At 34.4% G+C, this 21838-nt stretch overlaps 1 protein-coding gene across 1 annotated transcript in view; it reads left to right on the top strand.

The window, feature by feature from the left end:
- Positions 1–10756: 10756 nt before the first annotated feature.
- myh9a (myosin, heavy chain 9a, non-muscle) overlaps positions 10757–21838 on the top strand; it is a 34883-nt gene continuing 23801 nt past the window's right edge. The window contains exons 1-6 of the mRNA XM_056459468.1: positions 10757–10922; positions 17016–17347; positions 20378–20534; positions 20622–20649; positions 20927–21020; positions 21505–21525. Of these exons, the coding sequence (XP_056315443.1) occupies positions 17021–17347; positions 20378–20534; positions 20622–20649; positions 20927–21020; positions 21505–21525 (627 nt within the window). The 5' untranslated portion in view covers positions 10757–10922; positions 17016–17020. The remainder of the gene's footprint in view (positions 10923–17015; positions 17348–20377; positions 20535–20621; positions 20650–20926; positions 21021–21504; positions 21526–21838) is intronic.

Raw genomic sequence — 21838 nt, 5'->3', positions numbered from 1 at the left:
AAATCATCTATTTCTTTACCTGCATGTCAATGGGGCATTTAAATGACATTCATGACACGTTTATGAATGCTTGCATCAAATGAGCACGCATTAATAAACAGGTTGTCCGGGTTTCTAAATATTTCTTAGTTATGTTTAGGTAAATGTTTAGAACATTGCATACTTTTATTATACATGGTAAACTTGTTTACATTCTGTTTTGTGAATATTCAAAACTATAAACAGGAAATAATAATTTGGAGGAATTAATAGATTGTGAATAATTTCCTGACATTGTCTGATTAATTTGTAATCATCCTAATAATTGCACAAAATAACAAATTTTATATTAGGATTTTGAAATGTAATTTCACGAGTTCACACTTGCAACAGTTTCAGAATAAAGTGTATTTGGCGTGCTGTCCGGGGAGAGGGCTCTGAGCTCGGGGAAGACACCCAAACTCGAGTTATTCCTCTTATCAGGAAACAGAGAGGAATAGGGATTCGAGCGAAGTATCTAGCCCGGCCCCAGAACGCTCCGCCCGGGATTGTAATGCTTAAGAGGTGAGGTGACGGGGTGGTGGAGGGATGCTAAAGTCGTAAGATGCTGCAGGTAAGACAGCTTTGGTATATATCGGGGTTTGGTCAAGAACTGATTGGATAATAGAATAATTGTCAATGACGTATTTGATACGTGCTCCTTCCGAAATTTGTTTATAAAACATCACTTAATCCAAAGTACTTTTCTGATATGTTTATATAAAATAAGAGATTTTAAGATTTAACATTTTGAAAGAGTAACAAAATCCATGTTTTGGAAAGAATATTTTAAAATGTACTAAAATATTAAGTGCATATTAAACATTAATGCGTTTTTTTAGTATGTTTCTATAAAAAATGTAAGATTTCACATTTTTAAAAGCATAATATATAAAAAAAACATATTTAAAATAATATTTTTAAATTTACTCAATTTACTTTTGCATATTTTCAACATGAAGACATTTTTAAACATTTCAATCTGACCTGTTTATATAAAAGAAAAGATTTTAAAGTGTAACCTTATTGAATGAATAACAAGTTTACAAATTTACTGAAAGAATATTTTTAAAAATCACAAAAGCATGAAGTGCATATTTTCAACAATTTGACATGTTTTAATCTGACCTGTTCATATAAAATAAAAGATTTTAAGATTGAATATTTTTGAAAGAAAAACAATTTTTAACATTTATTGAAAGAATATTTTATAAAATCACCAAAATATTAGGTACATATTTTCAACATTAAGACACATTCTTTAATCTGGTCTGTTTATATCAAATAAAAGATTTTAAGATTGAACATTTTTGAACATATTTAAAAGAATATATTTTTAGAAATCATTAAAATATGAAGTGCATATTTTAAACATTAAGACATTTTACCTTTTTTAATCTGACTTGTTCATATAAAATAAAATATTTTAATATTAAACGTTTTTAAAAGAATAACAATTGTACAAATTTTCTAAAGGAATATTTTTAAAAATCACAAAAGCATAGAGTGCATATTTTCAACATTAAGACATTTTACTTGTTTTAATATGACCTGTTTATATCAAATAAAAGATTTTAAGATTGAATATTTTTGAAAGAATAACATTTTTAACATATTTTAAAGAATATTTTTTAAAATTCACTAAAATAATAAGTGCATATTTTAAACATTAAGACATTTTAATCTAATCCATTTATATCAAATAAAAGATTTTAAGATTGAACATTTATATATATGAAAAAAAATTAAATCTCAATATTAAGTGCATATTTTTAACATTAAGACAATTTTCATATTTTATAATCAGACTTGTTTATATAAAATAAAAGATTTTAAGATTGAACATTTTTGAAAGAATATTTGAAAATTCATCAGTGCATATTTTAAACATTAAGACATTTTTAACTGGGCTCTTTATAAGTGCATATTTTAAACACGAAGACATTTTTATCTGGTCTCTTTATATCAAATAAAACATTTTAAGATTGAACATTTAAAAAGAAAAAGAATTCAATTCAAAATTTAATTCAGTCTGTGCCAGTGGTGTAGTGGTTAGAGCGTCAACACATGCACTCTGGTGCTTACGGCGACCCGATTTTGATTCCGCCTCGCTGTCCTATGCCGATCCTTCACCCCTCTCTCTGCTTTCCTGTCAATTCTCTCTACTTTCCTATTAAAATAAGGGTGAAAACCCTGAAAAAATAATAATAATTCACTTTTTTGATAGAACATTTAAAAATCTCAATTTAAAGTGCATATTTTCAACATTAAGACATTTGACATGTTTTAATCTGTTCCGTTCATATAAAATCAAAGACTTGAAGATTGAACATTTTTGAAAGAATACAAATTTTACAAATTTATTGAAATAATATTTTAAAGTCACAAAACTATTAAGTGCACATTTTCAACATTAAGACACATTTTACATGTTTTAATCTGACCTGTTTATATCAAATAAAAATAGAAGATTTAAAGATTGAACATTTTTCAAAGATTGTTTGTTAAATTTGTAACATTTTTAAAAAAATATTTGAAAATTCAATGAAATATTAAGTGCATATTTTAAACATTAAGATAATTTATCTGGTCTGATTAAATCAAATAAAAGAATTTAACATTTAACTTTTTTAAACAAATATTGTACAATTAAAAAAAAAAAAAAAAAAATATTAAGTGCATATTTCCAGCATTAAGCCACTTCAAAATAAAAGTTGTTTCAAATTTGTAAGTTCTCGATAAGAGTCAAAAAGCGTTTGTTAATTTTATTATTATTATTCATTTCAAAACAGCACTGTTGTAAATTTAGTGTAAACTAATATATTTTAAACTACATTTTGAATTTAGATTTTTGATCAAAAGCACACTATTTATTTCAAATAAAATTGAAAGATTTTTTTGTAACATAAATTTTTACTGTCATTTTAATACTCTTTTAAAGCAACCTTGCTAACTAAATAATCTCTCCACTGGAAACAGAAACAGTCTGTGAAGAATCTATAACCTGGCTAAGACACCTCGTTCACTTGATTATAATGTCAAGCAACACACCGCACACACTTGGCATTGCTACTAATACTTAAATTACAGATGCCAGAGCGTATATGAACCAGAACTCAACTAAAGCATGCGCAAACCCAAGCAGCGTTCAGAAATCTCATTTGCTGTCTGCTTATCTGTGCGGTCATGTAGCAACAGGCCTTCTCCTCAAAACCATCTCTTCATCTTTCATGCCACTGAGTTTTTCAGAGGAAGACCAGGAAGAAGGAAGCTGGAGAAGAGGGTGGGCTTGTGGGTAATACAAAACCTGCACAGCCACGTGTTTGCTGAGCTCTCAGACCATATAAGGAAGAATCGACTCACCTGAGGACAGGCATGCTCAGAAAACTCGACGCCTGTCAATGTGCTGAATGCAGGCCTCGCAAATGTTCTGCTGCTGTGAGTTTTGTTACTTTCTATGAAGTTAAATGTTCTTCCTTAAAGGGTTAGTTCACACAAAAATGAAAATAATCTCATATGACTTTCTTCTTTCAGTTGAATTCTACAGAGCCCCTAAAGTGACGTGCAAAAAAAAGCATAATGAAGACTTTTCAGGGACATGCATGTCTATGTCCAACACAATCTCATGGCAATTCGTAACTTTTTGATTTAGTGGCTAATTCGTATGAATTCGTACGATCTAACTCGTATGATTTAGTACGATTTGCTCATCCCCCAATGACGGTTGGGTTTAGGGGTGGGGTTAGGTGCCACGCCTCCTTTTTAAAATCGTACAATTTCGTACGACTGAACTCGTACGAATTCATACGAATTAGCCACTAAACTGACAAAAGGTCAAATACTTACGTTTTCTCGTGAGATCAGGCTGCTATGTCATATGCATGCGAGTTGAACAAACTATGTTGCAGACTAAATGCTGGTACACACTGGGACGCTTTGCGTTTGAGTTTATCGTAAGCGTTTTTCGAGACGTTTTTCCGGATTCAAACCCAATCGATTTTCACTGGCGTCAAGCAGAAGAGTATGCAAAATCACTCCTTGTTGTTAGATGGCGCTACACAACTTTAAGCTTCTTGACACCTGCTTGTAACACAGAAGAAGACAGAAAGTTGACACACTTGCTGTTGTTAAAGTTACTGGCGATTCGAACAAGCATGGATGGTTCCAAGTTGCAGCTCTAGCGATGAAGAAATGATTGTTGTTCACCAGTGCAATAAGCAGCTCCACGTTCATATCACCTCTGGGCATCTTCTTCAATGTGTGCTCGCATTGACAGTTTTGAGCTTAAGTTTCGGGGCTTAAGTTTTGGGTTGACAAACACAAAGAGATGCAAACTGGTTAAGATCAAGTTACATTGTTTTACATAGGTTGATATAAACGTTCGGGTTTAACCTAGGTTTGGAGATTAGCTCCAAAATCACGTGAAAGTGTGACGTGTGCAGCAAACAGCCAATCACACAAGACATGAGAGGATCGGTTTAATTCAGTTATCGTGTGAGACTCAGCGCAAAGATAAAGAGATATAATTAGCAGAAATATAATGAATTTAAACACATCTACAAGGCTAAAATAAAAATATTGAGAAATATTTGTTATATTGAAGCAAATCAATCATTTATTGTGCTTCACAAACAGCTCAAAAGACAGCTCATTTCAAAGTGTTACATATTAATGCTAATTCATTTATGTATTATATATTTAAATGTAAATGTTCATTTAAAAAGCATTACCCAGCTAGCAAAACTCATGTGGCTCAAATCCGGCCCACACCAGGCCCACTGTGTTTTTTTTAATTATCTGCAGTGTGAAACTCAGTGAAGAGAGATAAAAAAAACACAGTCCTGTGCAGATGAGGTCTGTTCTACGAAGCCAGTTTTAGCTTTGACCCAGATAAGTTTGCAGTTAGTTTGAGCAAACACTGAGTTTTCAGGCTCAAGAAGGCAGGTTGGTTTTGATTAGGTAACTTAAGCTACAAAGCTAACCTGCTCGGGAACAGGTTTTATTCTGATTTAGAGATTTAGAAAGCCAAACTCGAGCAATCAGCTATAAGTAAAGTGACATATATCTGATGCAATAAAGCCACTCCCAGTTCCTGTGTATCTTTGTTTGCTAAACTAAGTGGCAAAGTTATGTTTTGCTGCTAATGATGTTTACATGAATTATAATTATATATTATATTATACATATATTCAAATACTTTCAAATTGTCAATTAATATAACAACCCAGATAGCATACGAATGTGGGCCATTTTAGGCAGTTATGCGGCACTGGTGGTCTTCCTTTGGCCCAGACAAAATGAATGTGAGCCTGAAGTGGCCCACCTGTACAATGGCAAAGGGGGGGCAAAGATTCCAATTCATATATGGGTAATTTAAGGCAAAGATTTGGCACTTATGGCAAAATGTAATCTGAATGTGAGTCCCATGTGGAAAATGGTCAATTTGGCCCAAATGACAGAGGACAAATGTGGGCCACAGTTGGCAAAAATGTGGTATAGTCATTTAAGGGTAATCTGGGTCTAAACCCAAAGTAATGAACCGCCAACTTATCCAGCATATGTTTCATGCAGCAAATGCCCTTCCAGCTGCAACCCATTTCTGGGAAACATCCATACACACTCATACACTATGGACAGTTTAGCCAACCCATTTCACCTGTACCGCATGTCTTTGGACTGTGGAAGAAACTGGAGCACCCGAAGGAAACCCACAGGGAGAACATGCAAACTCCACACAGAAACGCCAACTGACCCAGCCGAGGCTTGAACCAGCGACCTTCTTGCTGTGAGGCGACAGCACTACCTACTGCGCCACTGCGTCGCCCTAATAGACATTTTGCAAATAACAACTTCCAGATGTAAACCACTATCAAATGAATGTCTCCATACATGTGCTATCTGGGAAAAAAGTCATATACTGTACACCTAGGATACCTTAAAGGGACAATTTCAATTTTATTTAATTGACAAAAGAATAAAGAAATGATTTCCAGGGTTTTTACTGACAAACTTTAAACACACTCCAAAAACATGTGACAAAAGCACAATAAAAGTTATTATTTAAATATATTTAAGAATATTCAAATTTAACCACTATGAAACAGTCCACAATAAGATGGTGAGCTGGTAATGTGTAAGGGTTTCATGTTTGAGTGTAACAAAATCTCAGTCCTTTTACGTAAACCTGGATCATGACTGTTTGAGTTCAGTCAAAAGTAGTTCAAAATGGGCATTCAGCAAATGTGTTACAAAACACACTGATTCTCTTCATAAATGTTCCCTTCCATGTATGTTAACCCTCTGGTTGAGTATGGGTAAGTTTTATGATAAACGTATGTGCTTCTGGAATAAGCTTTTGAAAGAGCTACTATTCAACACTATCATACAGCACAGAGGCATGGATAAAATTGAAAACTGCTCCAACTGTGTTCATTTGACAAAGTTATATACACCAAGAATGCCTTGAGGTTGAGTAAATTATGGGGTCATTTTCATTTTTGAGTGGACTATTCCTTTAAATAAAGCCACAAGGGTTGAGCAGTAGAATGTCTCTGTCACTAAACACAGTCTGCTGCTGCATCAAGAAATGCAACTTAAATCTGTGTTACTCAGTGAGAATCAGTTCTGTGCAGTGATTCCTCCAGATTCTCCAGGCCAAAGTTCATGTCAGATAATCAAAAAACTGTGGAAATGTGTGCTGGGCTCAGATTAATCCACATTTCAGCTTGTTTCTCAGTCTCAAAGTCCAAAAAGAGCATCCAGACTTTCATAAGTGACAAGTTGAGAGACATTGTTATGGTTTGGGAAGCAGAAGAGCAACAGTGTTTACAGTATATTTATATAAATATATAAACTAATACCAACACTCTTTTATATACTCTCTATTGTTTTTTCATATAATTGTTTTATATTAAAATGACTTCCCTTTTTATTTCTATTCTATGTTCTTCATTCTGCTGAATGATTTGATGCCCTTTGCTGTCACACTTCCATCTTTTAATATTCAGGAGAGGCTTATTTACTCAGTTGACAGCATAATTTACAGTAATCAGTGCTCATATCTGGCAAACCCAGACTGACACAGAGGATATCCAACATCTATAAACGTCCATGAAGATAACGTGTCAGTAGTTTACAGACCAGCTTATCACAGTGATCACCTGATCACGGTTTTATGATATCCTACAGTATAAGTGACTCAGGCCTGCTGAAAGCTTCACTTTGGACTCTCTCTGTCTGTGGGTCTCCACCTCCTCAGCTGGACTCTTTAAATACACAGGGGAAAATCACTGCAGGCCTGCAGGTACAGACAGAGCTCTGCATTCCTTCACCCTCCACTGGCACCTCCAGCACTCCAGATCCTGCATTACGGCTAATATTCCACAAACTTCCTATAACTACAAAAGGTTAACGAAGTAATTACAGAGGTCATTTAAGTAATTAAATGTGAGTCAATGTAATGATGTCATCATAAGCAGGTCTTCTAGAAAAAAAAATGTGTCCATTTGGCATTTGTTTTCAATACAAATGACATATTTACTATACCATTTATATTGAAGTTTAAGATATTTAGCCGCACCATATTGGTATTTCGTAACATCTAGTTTTTATGAGGTGGGTTGTTAGCCCAACACTCAATTTCCAAACTGGAGAATTAGGACATACACACATACACCATGGACAATTTAGCTTACCCAATTCACCGACAGCACATGTCTTTGGACTTTGGGAGAAACCAGAGCACCCGAAGACAACCCACGCCAACACGGGGAGAACATGCAAACTCCACACAGAAATGCCGACTGCCACAGCTGGGACTCAAACCAGCGACCTTCTTGCTGTAAGGCTACAATGCTACCCTCTGCGCCACCGTGTCACCACAAATTACATATTTATCAAAATAAATTTAATAAAAAGGTAAGTGACAATTTAGATGTTTGTGATGTGCTGTTTACTTATACAGTATTTGCTTTTGTTGGATGTGTTTGCATTAATGTCTGTTTAAAGCTGTGGAGTTCAGTCAGAAAAACTACATTACCCTAGAGTCCGCATTGAAACAATTCACCTATCAGAGATCTTGAGTGAGTAAAGTGCGCCAAATGAGATATTTGGCTCCTCCCACTATTAAAAAACACCACAAATATAGTTATTTAAATATAGTTGTTATTATTGTACATACATTATTCTACATACAGTTGAAGTCATAATTATTAGCCCCCCTTTGAATTTTTTTCTCTTTTAAATATTTCCCAAATGATGATTAACAGAGCAAGGAAATTTTCACAGTATGTCTGATAATATTTTTTCTTCTGGAGAAAGTCTTATTTGTTTTATTTCGGCTATAAAAATATCTAGTCAAATATTATTTACTGTCATCATGGCAAAGATAAAAGAAATCAGTTATTTGAAATGAGTTATTAAAACAATTATGTTTAGAAATGTGTTGAAAAACATTCTCTCGATTAAGCAGAAATTGGGGGGGGGGGGGGGGGGGGGGGGGGAAACGGGGGGCTAATAATTCTGACTTCAACTGTATGTAACCAAAGATTAGTGTAGTTGTTTCCTTCCATAAGCCATTAAGTTCACAGTCTTTGCTTCAGATCAAAGTTGATTTTCTATTCTGGTTGATCTGGTTCTTGTAACTCTTTAATAAAGACTTCATAAAATATCCCTAAAGGTAAAATAAATTTAAAAATATGTGCAACCAATTCTCCTGAACACAAAGTGGACATGCACTGATGAACTTTATAATCAGTATTGGTAAATAAAAGCTTTTTTTTTTGCACTGTTGGCCAATGACTGTGGCCAGTTATATCACACTGAGTTCATGCTGTGCATAAAGACAACCAAATAATCTATAAGTAATCAGATTGATGGCTCAGTTGGACTGAAAAGCTTTAGTGCAATAGTGGTTTTAGTGCAAAAGTGTGTAAACAGTGTGTGCATTACAATGTGTGCATGTCAGATCTGATTTGATTTACTCAATCACTTCATTAACGGTTCATCAAATATATATATATATATATATATATATATATATATATATATATATATATATATATATATATATATATATATATATATATATATATATATATATACACACACACTACTGGTCAAAAGTTTGGGGTCTTATTTCACCAAGGCATTTATTTAATCAAAAATACAGCACAAACTGTAAAATAGTGAAATGTTATTGCACTATAAAATACCTGTTCAAAAGTAGTTTATCATTGAATTTAATCATTTATACCAGTGATTTTAAAGATTAATTTTCAGCTTCATTACTCCAGTTTTCAGAGTCACACGATCCTTCAGAAATCACTCTAATGTTAATTATTATTATTATTATTATTATTATTAATAATATTAATAATGGTAAAAGTAATAAAAGCAATAATGACTGGAGCAATAATTTCATTTGAAACTACATACAATAAGTAATAAATATATATTTAATAAATATTTTCTTGAAAAAAACATGAACAAATAGGTTATTTTAATTGCCTTTAATGTGAAATAACTAATCATAAACATAGGAGGCCTAGAAAAAAATGATTTTAGAGGAAAGGTTTAAACAGCGCATGCAAGTAACATTTTAAACACAACTTTATTAAAACTAAATGTGTGCTGCTCTACAGCCGAGATGCCTAAAATAGGGCCCGCTGGCCAAAATTGGCCCACGGTCACCTTTGATTTGGCCTACCATCCCATCTGAAAAGAGAGGGAGAATAATGGGAAAGTGGTTGGGGCGAATGCCTCTGACAGAGATTGTCATTTCAAATTTAACATAACAATTTGCATCTTTGTTTTATTAGCTACAAAAAAAGGCAACTGAAATTAAATGATTCAATTAAACACTGAAAATGAATCATTCATTCATTCATTCATTCATTTTCGTTTTGGCTTAATCCCTTTATTAATCTGGGGTCGCCACAGCGGAATGAACCACCAACTTATCCAGTATATGTTTTACTCAGCGGATTCCCTTCCAGCTGCAACCCATCACTGGGAAACATCCATACATTCTCACATTCAAACACATACACTACGGGCAATTTAGCCAACCCAATTCACCTGTACCGCATGTCTTTGGACTTGTGGGGGAAACCGGAGCAAACCCACACCAACAATGGGAGAACATGCAAACTCCACACAGAAACGGCAAGTGACCCAGCCCAGGCTCGAACCACCTTGCTGTGAGACGAACGTGCTACCCACTGTGCCACCGTGCAGCCCCTGTAAATGAAGCAGAGTTTGAAAATGTAAATACTGTCACTTGTCAGATGCACCAGACCTCTGTGAGCAAACCAAAGTCATCTTGACTAGTGTATTCAGCATTGAACTTGTGTTATAAACGGGATTTTACTGTAACAAATTCATTATAAATTTTTAAAAATGATACTGCATTAGTTATTATGATTTAAAGCAACGTTTTTTAGTTATTCTTAAATATTACCGAATAAATGAGGAAATAAACCATGTCAAATTGAATATATATATGGTTTGGGACCACAGCCCTCGATCAAATTTGCTTTTTGGCCCTTTATAGGAAATAGTTTGGGCACCCCGATCTACAGGATAAAATACAAAAAGAAGTGACCAATCAATGAAATCTCAACGCTTGATTGACACTTCAGAAAAGCGTTTAATCACGTCCACCAAAGAGGCGGGACATTAGGGTTGTGGACGTTGCATAGCCACGCCCACACAGCTGATTTAAGAGTCAGAGGGAGTTTGCTGAGAGAAGTGAGAGGAAACTAGAGAGCAGAACGCCGATGTTAAAGCAAGGAAGTAGCACAAACTCAAGAGCCTGTCGGACAGTTCGGTAGCATTCGGGTCATTCTTCGCGAAAGGTTGAAGATTTGAGGAAAGTTCTCAACGAACGGCGCCGGGGAAAACAGGTGAGGAACTGTTTCAGTTACAATCTCACCTGATAGCGCAAGCGCGCACCTGAACCTGTTATGCACAATCATCCAGTGCACGCGCGTGGAACTATGCTTCCTCGATATAAGTGATAAAACAATTTCGTGGAAATACAAAGAAAGTTAGGCTATTAATATTAATTATGTTATCTTTACATGGAGAAACGCACAAAGTAAATCACAATATTGTGGTATGTTGCTACTTTATAGTTTATTTACTAAGTTACCCAAAGTAATTTCGGTAGTCAAATTCCAGGGAAACTCGCTATCTGTAACATCTCTCGTGTGTGTGTGTGCGTGTGTGCGTGTGTAACACGCCCAGTTGCTTTGAGACCAGTTTCTTGCAGCAGACTCGACCTGATTTGCTCAGCCCTCAGGACACACATTCAGAACAGGAGGCCTCAAGTCTTGTGTAACAATTCCAGTTACAAAGTTTCACTGACTGTCACTCACTGTCTTAATTTCATTGTGGAGACTTGTACCATAGCTCCTTCACCGTGCACTTGCATAAAATGCTGCATGTTGACTGTGAGCACTGTTGTCTAATGTGTTGTTGACTTCATCTCAGAGCTGTTGGCATTTGAACTATAAGCAAGGATTGAACCAACTAAGCCAACTAAGATCAGTGGGATGAGAGAACGTGCTGATTGAGGGATAAAATAAGGCATGGCACTGCAGGTGACCACAGCAATGGCTGGACAGACTCCCTGACAGTCTTTATGGGTGCATTTGTCAAATCATTTCCCACCTTACCAAAAAAACAAACAAACAAATGTATTATATCTATGGGGTTAAAAAGAGAGGGAGAGTTTTGAATGTGTCCGATCAACATTCCTGAATATTTTATGGCAAAACCAGTTCACGTTTTTATACATACCACGTTTATAAAACAAATCGACAATAAAAGGACATCAACAGCAATAAATAATACATGAGAATAAAATGTTTGGTTTACTTTTGATTAATTCTAGCATTTGTTAAAGATTTAAAATCAAATGCTTTAAGTTAAAATTGCATTGCACCATAAGCTTCATATAATTATATTTGAATCTCAGATAAAGGCATGATTTGTTTAAAGGGATAGTACACTCAAATTCATTTTCACCATTTAACAAGATATTTTGAAGAATGTACTACACCAATAACCACCAATATCCAAAACTACAACAGGTTTGACTGTCAGTGGTTTGGGTACATGTTTAAGGTTTACTTTTGATTCTAGCATTTGTGAAAGATTCACATTTAAAAATCAAATGCTTTTAGTTTAAATTACATTGCTCTATGAGCTTAATACAATTATATTTGGCTCCCAGATAAAGGCATGTTTTGTTTAAAGGGATAGTACACCCACAAACATTTTCAACATTTATCAAGGTATTTTAAAGAAAGTACAAAACAAGCAACCACCGATTCCCAAACTACAATATGTTTGGCTATTAGTGGTTTAGGTGGTTTGGGTACAGGTTTAAGGTTTACTTTTGATAATTCCAGCATTTGTGAAAGATTCAGATTTAAAAATACTTAAAATCAAATGCTTTTAGTTTAAATTACATTGCTCTATGAGCTTAATATAATTAGATTTGACTCCCAGATTGAGGTATGTTTTGTTTAAAGGGATAGTACACCCACAAAATTCATTTTCACCATTAACAAGATATTTTGAAGAATGTATGACACCAGTAACCACCGACACCCAAACTACAACAGGTTTGGGTATGAGTGGTTTGGGTACATGTTTAAGGTTTACTTTTGATTCTAGCATTTGTGAAGGATTCACATTTAAAAATATTAAATTAAAATAGCGTTGCACTAAGCTTAATATGATTATATTTGACTCCCAAATTTAGGTATGTTTTGTTTATAAGGATAGTACACCCAAGAAACCCAAACCACAACAGGATTGGGTATCTGTGGTTTGGCTACAGGTTTTGTTTAAGGTTTACTTTTTATAATTTTAGCATTTGTGAAAGATTCACATTTAAAAATACCTAAAAAAAACAAATGTTTTAGGTTAAAATTGCATTTCTCTATAAGCTTAATGACTATATTTGGCTCACAGATTAAGGTGCTTTGTTTAAAGGCATAGTACACCCGAAAAAAAAAATTCTCTCCATTAACACAAGCTATTTTGAAAAATGTTGGGTACCAGTACCAATTGATACCCATATAACATGGTACAAAATAAATACTATTGTAGTCAATGGATACTGGTGTCCAACATTTTGAAATAACTTATTTGGTGATTTAGCTTTGGGTGAACTATCCCTTTTTTAAAGTAATTTAGGATAACGTATTACAAGTTTTTTTACCTTAAAGTGTCAGGACAATAAACACTGTACTTGTAATCATGCAAAACTGTCACATATTTTCTTATATAAACACCATTTTAACTCCAGGTCTAGATGGTTAACTGTAATTCTTCTGTTACTCTTAATTTCAGACAACAGGTTGTAACATGTTGCCTTGTTAAACCTCTAGAGGAAGTGTGTCAGTGTGGTGAAGCAATTTTTCAATATCATCACGTCCCATTTCACTGTCCTCTTCCTTTTTGCTCAACTACACTTTTGTCATGCTTTATGCACTCATAGTTTGTTCCTGTTTTTGTTCTGATAATCGAATATCAACGCGTAGAGGGCCAGCCCAACAAAAGTGGACGTCATGTGCACACGCTGTCATCTGCGTTTAATCACAGCGACTGTATTGGAGCTGCTAATGAACTTGCAGACAGAGATGACACCCTGCTAATCTCCTTATCCCTCTCACACTCAGTGTCTCAACAGAGCGCTAAAGCTGTGCTGTTGTCATCTCTTTCCGCTTTGTGCATAAAGTGCGTGCTGCCGCTGGTACCCTGACCTTGCATAATTTGGCATTTCTTTTCTACTACAAAAAAAAAAAATATTCATTGGATTTACTGAGTTTCTTTTAAGGTAAGTGGTTGCAAACCATTGATGTGGGCTGAATTTAAACAAATTAAGTTGAACATACTCAATTTAACTTGTTTAATTTAGCCCATATAAATTGTTTGCAACCACTTGCCTTAAAGTTTAGTGAATCTTATGAATCTCTTTTTTTTATTTTATTTATTTTATTTTTTATTTTCCTTGTATTTAGTAGCCACTGGCGGTAAATATACCACTGAGACTCTCACACCAGAGTACAGAAAGCTCAATTGAAGGATATTTTAATTTTTATTAATTATTTCTTATATTTTCATTTGCTTTATTTACTTATTTGTTTATTATTATTACACCTACTCATTTGGTTTGATTTTGTTTTGCCACCAAATTTTGTTTTAGTTTTGTTTTGGGGATGGTGATGACTTTAACTTCGGAGAATCTTTGAGCACTTCGAGATCTGTTAATAGATGTATCAGATAGGCATGGGACGATAAGCGTATACCTCGGTTTGGAAAAGTCAAGGTTTTAATAGTCAAAATTTTCTGCTATACCGTTCCTAAGGTATATGTAAAGTTATTTCTTTTGTTTTTTAGGACCACAGTATCTCCAGCAAAAAAAAAATCCAAAGACGCTGTTTCAAATTATGAAGAAATCAGTGGTTTTGTATCTAGTGAAGACAGAAGTCAATGATTCATTTGAATTATTTAGCCTGAAATGTTTACAGCTCCAAAATATTTTAAATGTTTCTCAACATAAGATTTATTGTTTGAAGGGGAAAGTGTATTTTTTTTTTACCCAGACATAAAAAAAGAACCTTTTTTTTTTAAGAGCAGTAAACAATACAGTGAAACTGTGACATTTTTATCCAAGGTTATCATACCATCAGAATCTTATACTGGTTTATGCCTAGCAGGAGATATTGTACACATACTGTACATCAGGAACGGTATAGCAGAGAATTTTGGTGGTTTTAAAACCTTGACTTTTCCAAACCGCGGTATACCTTGAAAATGGTTATCATTCCATGCCTACTCGTGACACTGATATACCCCCAAAACAATAAGGCGTCTTACATTCTTTTGCAGCATTTTGCATTTAAATGGGTCTTATTGAGCAACAGTAGGCTTGTTATGCATGTTAGTATTTAGCAATTTAGTCTCAAACAATGAAGTCAGTGCTTTTGCTCCAAAGGAACTTTGCTAAAGATGTGTCCATTCTGTCTCTATATTGTCCTGCAGGTGATGCATTTAACATGCGTAGCGCTCCAAGCCATGTAAGCCTTATTAGGTTACATTTTTCACTCTGTTCAACAAAAGTGAAGGTGTTTTTTTTGGGGGTTTTTTTTCTCCTCTCTCCTTTTTCCCTGAGTACTGGAGTCTTCCACAGGGTGTGGCGCATAATGACATTGTCCAAACTTGTTTAGGAATTACTCCTTCAGTGCAGATGTTCCCCCCCACTTCAAAGCTGTTGTAGCTTGTGTCTTGTGTACATTTACATCAGCACACAGTAGATCTGTACTAGGAGCACTTTAACATGTGATCTTGCCTAAGGTAAGTTTAGTTACTGTGCTATAGTGTAGCTAAATGTAGGCATGACACTGAAAATACATTCTAGATTCATAGTTCTGCACACACGCTTATAAATTCTAAACAAACTGTGGACTTTATTTATTTATTTTATTTCTCCAAATTCATGACAAGGTTGTTTTGACAAAATGCTGTGTTGGACATCCGAGACTCCCTCTTGGAGATTTACTAAAAGGAAAAGAAGTTCCCCTAAAATGTCCATATTACCACAGAAACCATCTGTTGAACACCCCTTTTTTTAATTCTTCTTTTTTATATTATCAGACAACAATTTTAATCTGGAGAGACTTTAAAGGAAATATTTTTAAATGTGAATTTTTCACTAATGCTAGAATTATCAAAAGTAAAAAAAAAATGTATGTTTATTGCCGATGTCTTTTTATTGTTATAATTTTTATAGAAAAGTGATATTTATATAAACGTTCTAGTTTTGCCATGATATAGCCAGAGAAGCTGATATAGCAATAAATTCTAAACTCTCTCTCTTTAACCCCATAGATATAATATGTATGTTGTATAAAATTGCTCTGGTTTCCCCCAAAGTCCAAAGACATCCGCTATAGGTGAATTGGGGAAGGTAAATTGTCCATAGTGTATGTGTGTTAATGAGTGAATGGGTGTTTCCCAGTGATGTGTTGCAGCTGGAAGGGCATCCACTGCATAAAACATATGCTGGATAAGTTGGTGGTTCATTCTGCTGTGGTGACACCTGATTAATAAAGGAGCTAAGCTGAAAAGAGAATGAATGAATGTATTAAAACATGAACTAACCTTGATTTATTAAACTAACTTTTTTTTCTTAAAGGAAACCTATAATGCCCCTTTTTACAAGATGTAAAACAAGTCTCTGATGTCCCGAGTTTGTGTGTATGTGAAGCTTTAGCTTAAAATTACCCCACAAATAATGTTGTATACTGTAACTCTGAATGAATGAACTGTATAAAATGTATTATATTTGCAATATAAAAATAGCTATACATGTTAAATGTAAAATATAATACTCCTTTCTAATTAAAATGACCTCGGAAAGTGTTGTTTCAGCTGTCAGTAGGTTTTATCTTGCTGTGTGAACCTTTTATGCTGAATCATAATTTCTAATCTACATTAACATGAGCACACACCCATAACTGTTTGTGGTTTACCTTTTTACAGGTTAGTCAGACTCTGTTTCTAGGCGCACGCACACACACACACAATATGTACTAATATGGAGTTGCTGTTATTCTCAAATGAGTGTGGGAATTTGTGGAATTGCTATAATTACTGGTTAAAGCAATTCGACTTTGTGCATGAAGGGAACAAATGGGGGAAAGGGAAGGAGAATTGGAAGCTGAAGTGTTGCTTGATCAGTCAGATGTCAGAGGAGGAGTGGTTGTCAAATTTCTAGGACAATATTGACACATCAGTCACAACAGTCAGATGCTTCAACCAGTCACCATGTATGATGATGAATGAGCAAAAGCATTTTTTTTTTAAAACACAGTTGTCATGCTACTTGAATTCTCAGATCCCCTTCTATAGATGTTCGTCCAATAACTGGGATTTACTTTAAAACCATTAAACTCTAAATACTTCTCTTTCTCTCTCAGCTAAAATGTCAGACGCAGAGAAGTTCCTCTATGCCGACCGCAACACTATCAACGACCCTTTGGCTCAGGCAGACTGGGCCACTAAGAAGCTGGTGTGGGTTCCTTCAGAGAAGCTGGGTTTTGAGGCTGGATCCATCAAAGAGGAGACTGGAGATGAGTGTCTCGTGGAACTGGCTGACTCTGGCAAGAAGATCAAGGTGAACAAGGACGACATCCAGAAGATGAACCCACCCAAATTCAGCAAGGTGGAGGATATGGCCGAACTCACCTGCCTGAATGAAGCATCTGTTCTGCACAATCTGAGGGAACGATACTACTCAGGACTCATCTATGTAAGTCTTACTGAAATGCATCTGTTTGTATGTTCACTGAGAAATATGCATATCATAACACCATGTTCTAACCAGACGTAGTATGGAATAAAGGTTTTTTTCTGTTTATTTATATCCATTTATGCACCATCAGGGTTGGAATAATAAGATGCGTATTGAGACTGTCATTATTCTAAAGCAGTGTTTCTCAACCATATTCCTGAAGGACCACCAGCTCTGCACATTTTCCGTGTCTCCTTAACCAAACACACCTGATTCAGATCATCAGCTCGTTAGCAGAGACTGAAAGAACTGTAATGGGTGTGACAAAGGAGACATCCAAAACATGCAGTGTTGGTGGTTCTCCAGGAACGTGGTTGAGAAACACTGTTCTAAAGAACTGATGCTTTTAAAGTTAAATGTTTATTGTAGGTTCGAATAGATTTTCACATGACCTCCATAGCAGTAAAGCAACAATGGGTTATTTACCTTTAGATCTTGAACAGACGTTAAGCAAAACATGAACTCAGGGTAAACAACCAAAGTGCTTCTAAAGATCCTTCCTCGCTCCTGCTTTTTTCTAGCTGCGTCCCAAATGGCACACAATGTACTTATGCACTTACACATTCAACAGCATAGTTTATGTATGTAGTGTTGTCCCAAATGGAACACTAATGTTTTTTACTAAGTGGAAATTCAAATAATTTCCCTGATTATGCTTGACAGTTGCCATATTAGTGAAATAAATTACCAAACTACCAAATAATTCCTGCCATAAGTATAACTGCATTCACCATTGGGAGGCGATATAATCATAATTTATCAATATATTTTATATATATATATATATATATATATATATATATATATATATATATATATATATATATATATATATATATATATATATATATATATATATATATATATATATATATATATATATATATATATATATATATATATATATATGGCGATTAGAATTTTGTTTTTACAATCCAAAATAAAATGATCCAACATCAGTTCCCTGAAAGCTCTGACCCTTCCGATACTTGAGCAAAGCAGGGGTTATTTAGTGTATGAAGTGTCCAACATTATACACTTCTTTTTTTTAACGGTTAAATAAGTGCATCATCCAGGTAATTAAAGTTATTTATTTATTTTTATAGAGTTTTCAGTGTGAATGCACCATACTGTAAAATGCATAATATAATAGTGCATAAGTATACGATTTGGGACACACCTTCTGTCTTACAACCCTGAAACTGATCAAAACTGATGAAACTTTACCTATAAAGCATGTTCCATTTAGATTCTGTCAGCTTTAATTCTGTATTTTTTTTTTCTATACAGTTCATTCTTTGAAGACGTTAACATTAAACCAAATGGAGTTTTAGTTTGTATCACAATTTATATTGCAGTTAGGTTATATTTTCTCCCCATGACAATAGCCATTGACGCTGGCAGTAGTAATATCCTTTGCAGAAGTATTTTAATGACTTGGTGACACGCATTGCAAATATTTCCTCCTTCACATCCTCACCAGTAATCGCCAGCTACAGAGCATAAACACAATGTAAATATTAAGCATGTTAAGCAAGTAAATGTCTTTTCATTGTTGAAAAGTATGTTACATCAAAATTAAACTAAGTTAATAACCGAAAATAATTCATTGTTATTAATGGTTTTGTAGAGGTTGAAATTATTACAGTATAAAACAAATCTCACATTCAAGAATCCTGACATGCAAGCCAAATCAGTGGTGTAGAGTATTCGTTAATTGAGTTTGTCAATGCTTTCAAGTGATGCTAAAGGAAGGGAGGGTAGTTCCTTTGCCCTCGTTTCCTGGCATCCTTCCCTTGCATCCTGAGGGGGTGTGGCTAAGATGCAAGGAAAGGGAACCAGAATGCACAAATAAGAAATAAATGGGGGAAATTCCATGACCAAGATGGTGTTAATCACTTGGCATGCACTTTTTATAAAGTTAAAATGCTCATGTATGAATTTATATAAAACCTATGTTTTATTGCTAGTGGAGTGCAGTTGTGGAGGTCTCTGATTTGGATTTTTTTTTATTTTATTTTTTTGTATCATTTCATCAACGTGTCCCTTCTGGCGTGTACAATCAAATTTCTTGTTGCTCAAATCATATTGCATGTCTGGTTAGAACATAGGGGTTGTTTAGCATGTTTCACTGAGAAATGACTAGTAGATTTCACAAGTAATTATTGAGAAATGGTAAGTAAAACCCTGAATTACAAGTACAGTAAATGCTGTTTTGTTTTTGTTTGTTTGTTTTAGTAAGAATGGAACAGTATGTTGTAAAAATGCAGTTTTTATTTACTTGGTAAAATGGGTATTTTTTTTTTTTTTTTTTTACAGTGTAGGTTGACATATACACTGCACTCTTCATTGGCTGCAGTTTGTCAACACACCCTGTAAAAAATATATAAACAAAATATGTAAAATTATTACGCCTATAGACCTATTTTTGTTGCTTTTAGATTATTCTAGTAAGTTATTCAGGTTTCAAATATATATATATTTTTTAAGTTATACAAAGTTTAACTTTTTAATATTTTTAGTCCGCTTGATTGTAGATTATGGAAGGTTTTTTTTTCTTACCTAACAAAATGAAAATTCAAATGCCTAAAAAGATCTAATAATAATAAACTCGCAAAGCCACTACCCAAGTGATAAATCAAATGCTCAAACTATTAAATAATAAATCAAAATGCATTCTCAAATGAGAAATCAAATGTATTTTGATATTGAATTTTTATGATCTACTTAATATAAACCTGTAATGATTCGATGATAATTGTAGGTTGAGATGACTAGAAATTAATTTGATTCATCCAAATTAAGGCAGCAAGAATTTATTTATATTTATATTTTTATATATATATACAGTGTTAACAGTTTCGCTATTAGTCACATTAAACTGAGAGTCACGTGAACTTGAGTTTTGTTTTCGAGAAGTGAATATTATTCGACTGGCTTCATACAAATGAGCTTTTTGTGTTTAATGACTATTCATGATTGTTTCAGACATATTCTGGGCTCTTCTGTGTGGTAATAAACCCATACAAGTATCTGCCAATTTACACAGAGGAGATCGTGGAGATGTACAAAGGCAAAAAGAGGCACGAGATGCCCCCTCATATCTACGCCATCACAGACACAGCCTACAGAAGCATGATGCAGGGTAAGGACATGAGCTATGACATACTGACAGACTTCTTTTCATGTGATGCATTCATTTAAATATATTTTTGTTGTTCATTTTTTTTAGATCGTGAGGATCAGTCCATATTGTGCACGTAAGCTTGACTTCCTACTTTTTTTTGTTCTTAGTTTAATAAAAAAATACCTTTAAAGTACATTTAAGTATAGAAATTTAATTCATTCATTTTGAGCTACAAGGGTTTGCAAAAAGTTACATGGGAAATCCTGGGGTCTGCATGGTCTTTATGTTAGGAGTTACTGGTGATAATAATAAAAAAGCCTTATAAAGTGAATAGGTTCAAGCTTGGGGTGGCACTTAAGCATTAAAATGTCCAACACAGTCACTTTCAAACCTTTCTATTATTTCCTCAGGGGTGAATCTGGTGCTGGAAAAACCGAAAACACCAAAAAAGTCATTCAGTACCTCGCTTATGTTGCATCATCCTTCAAAACAAAGAAAGATCAAGTGAGTACAGACTTTTTTCCTTCTGACTTGGATTGATGGAGTGTGCATGACATACAGTACAGGAGTAGTATATTTACAGGATTTCAGTTCACAACTGACAGATAAAGCTGATTGTCATGATGGAGCTGCTCATAAATAAAAAAACACATCCATTTTTAATATCCCCTATCCTGTCTCCAGCCCCACAGTTGATGTCAGACTTCTTGTTTCCTGTTTTTTGTCCCCTTTTTTTCTGTCAAAGTCTTCCTCCATTCTTTGAGTTTAAAATTCCCCTCTCTACTGTTCAGACCAGGAAGTCAGAATTATTTTCACATTCCTATATCAGGTCTAAACCTGTTCCCACTGGGTCTCTAATCACTTTGTGAATACCTGCATATTTGCTCGTGGTTGATAATATACTAGGCCTTTTTTACTGTAAAAGCTGGAGCCCACTTAACTTTTTATGCCTGTATTTTGAGACTTTCTCTCTCTTTTCATCCTCCAGAGCAGTATCGCCCTGTCACATGTGAGTTGTACACCTTCCTCATTTCTTTACTCTATCTGACCATACCGTCCTTCACTTGCTGTTTGCACACTCTGTTTTTCTGGTCATGGGACCATGGTTTTCCTACAAGCCAAATTCTATGGTGGTGTTGGAAAATCTCCTAACTGCTTTGGTTAATGCAAATTCTAACACTTGTGGAACTTTCTAATCCGTGAATGTTCTGGTAATTTATTACTATATGGAGCACACAGTTAATGTATTTACAGACATGAACAAATAATGAGTACGTTTACATGGACACCAATAATCTGATGTTAATATGATTAAGACAATG

This window comes from Danio aesculapii, chromosome 6 (genome assembly GCF_903798145.1).
Source record: "Danio aesculapii chromosome 6, fDanAes4.1, whole genome shotgun sequence".
In the NCBI taxonomy this organism is placed as follows: domain Eukaryota; kingdom Metazoa; phylum Chordata; class Actinopteri; order Cypriniformes; family Danionidae; genus Danio; species Danio aesculapii.
Note: the sequence above shows the minus strand (reverse complement) of the source record. Positions and strands in the feature narration are given on the sequence as shown.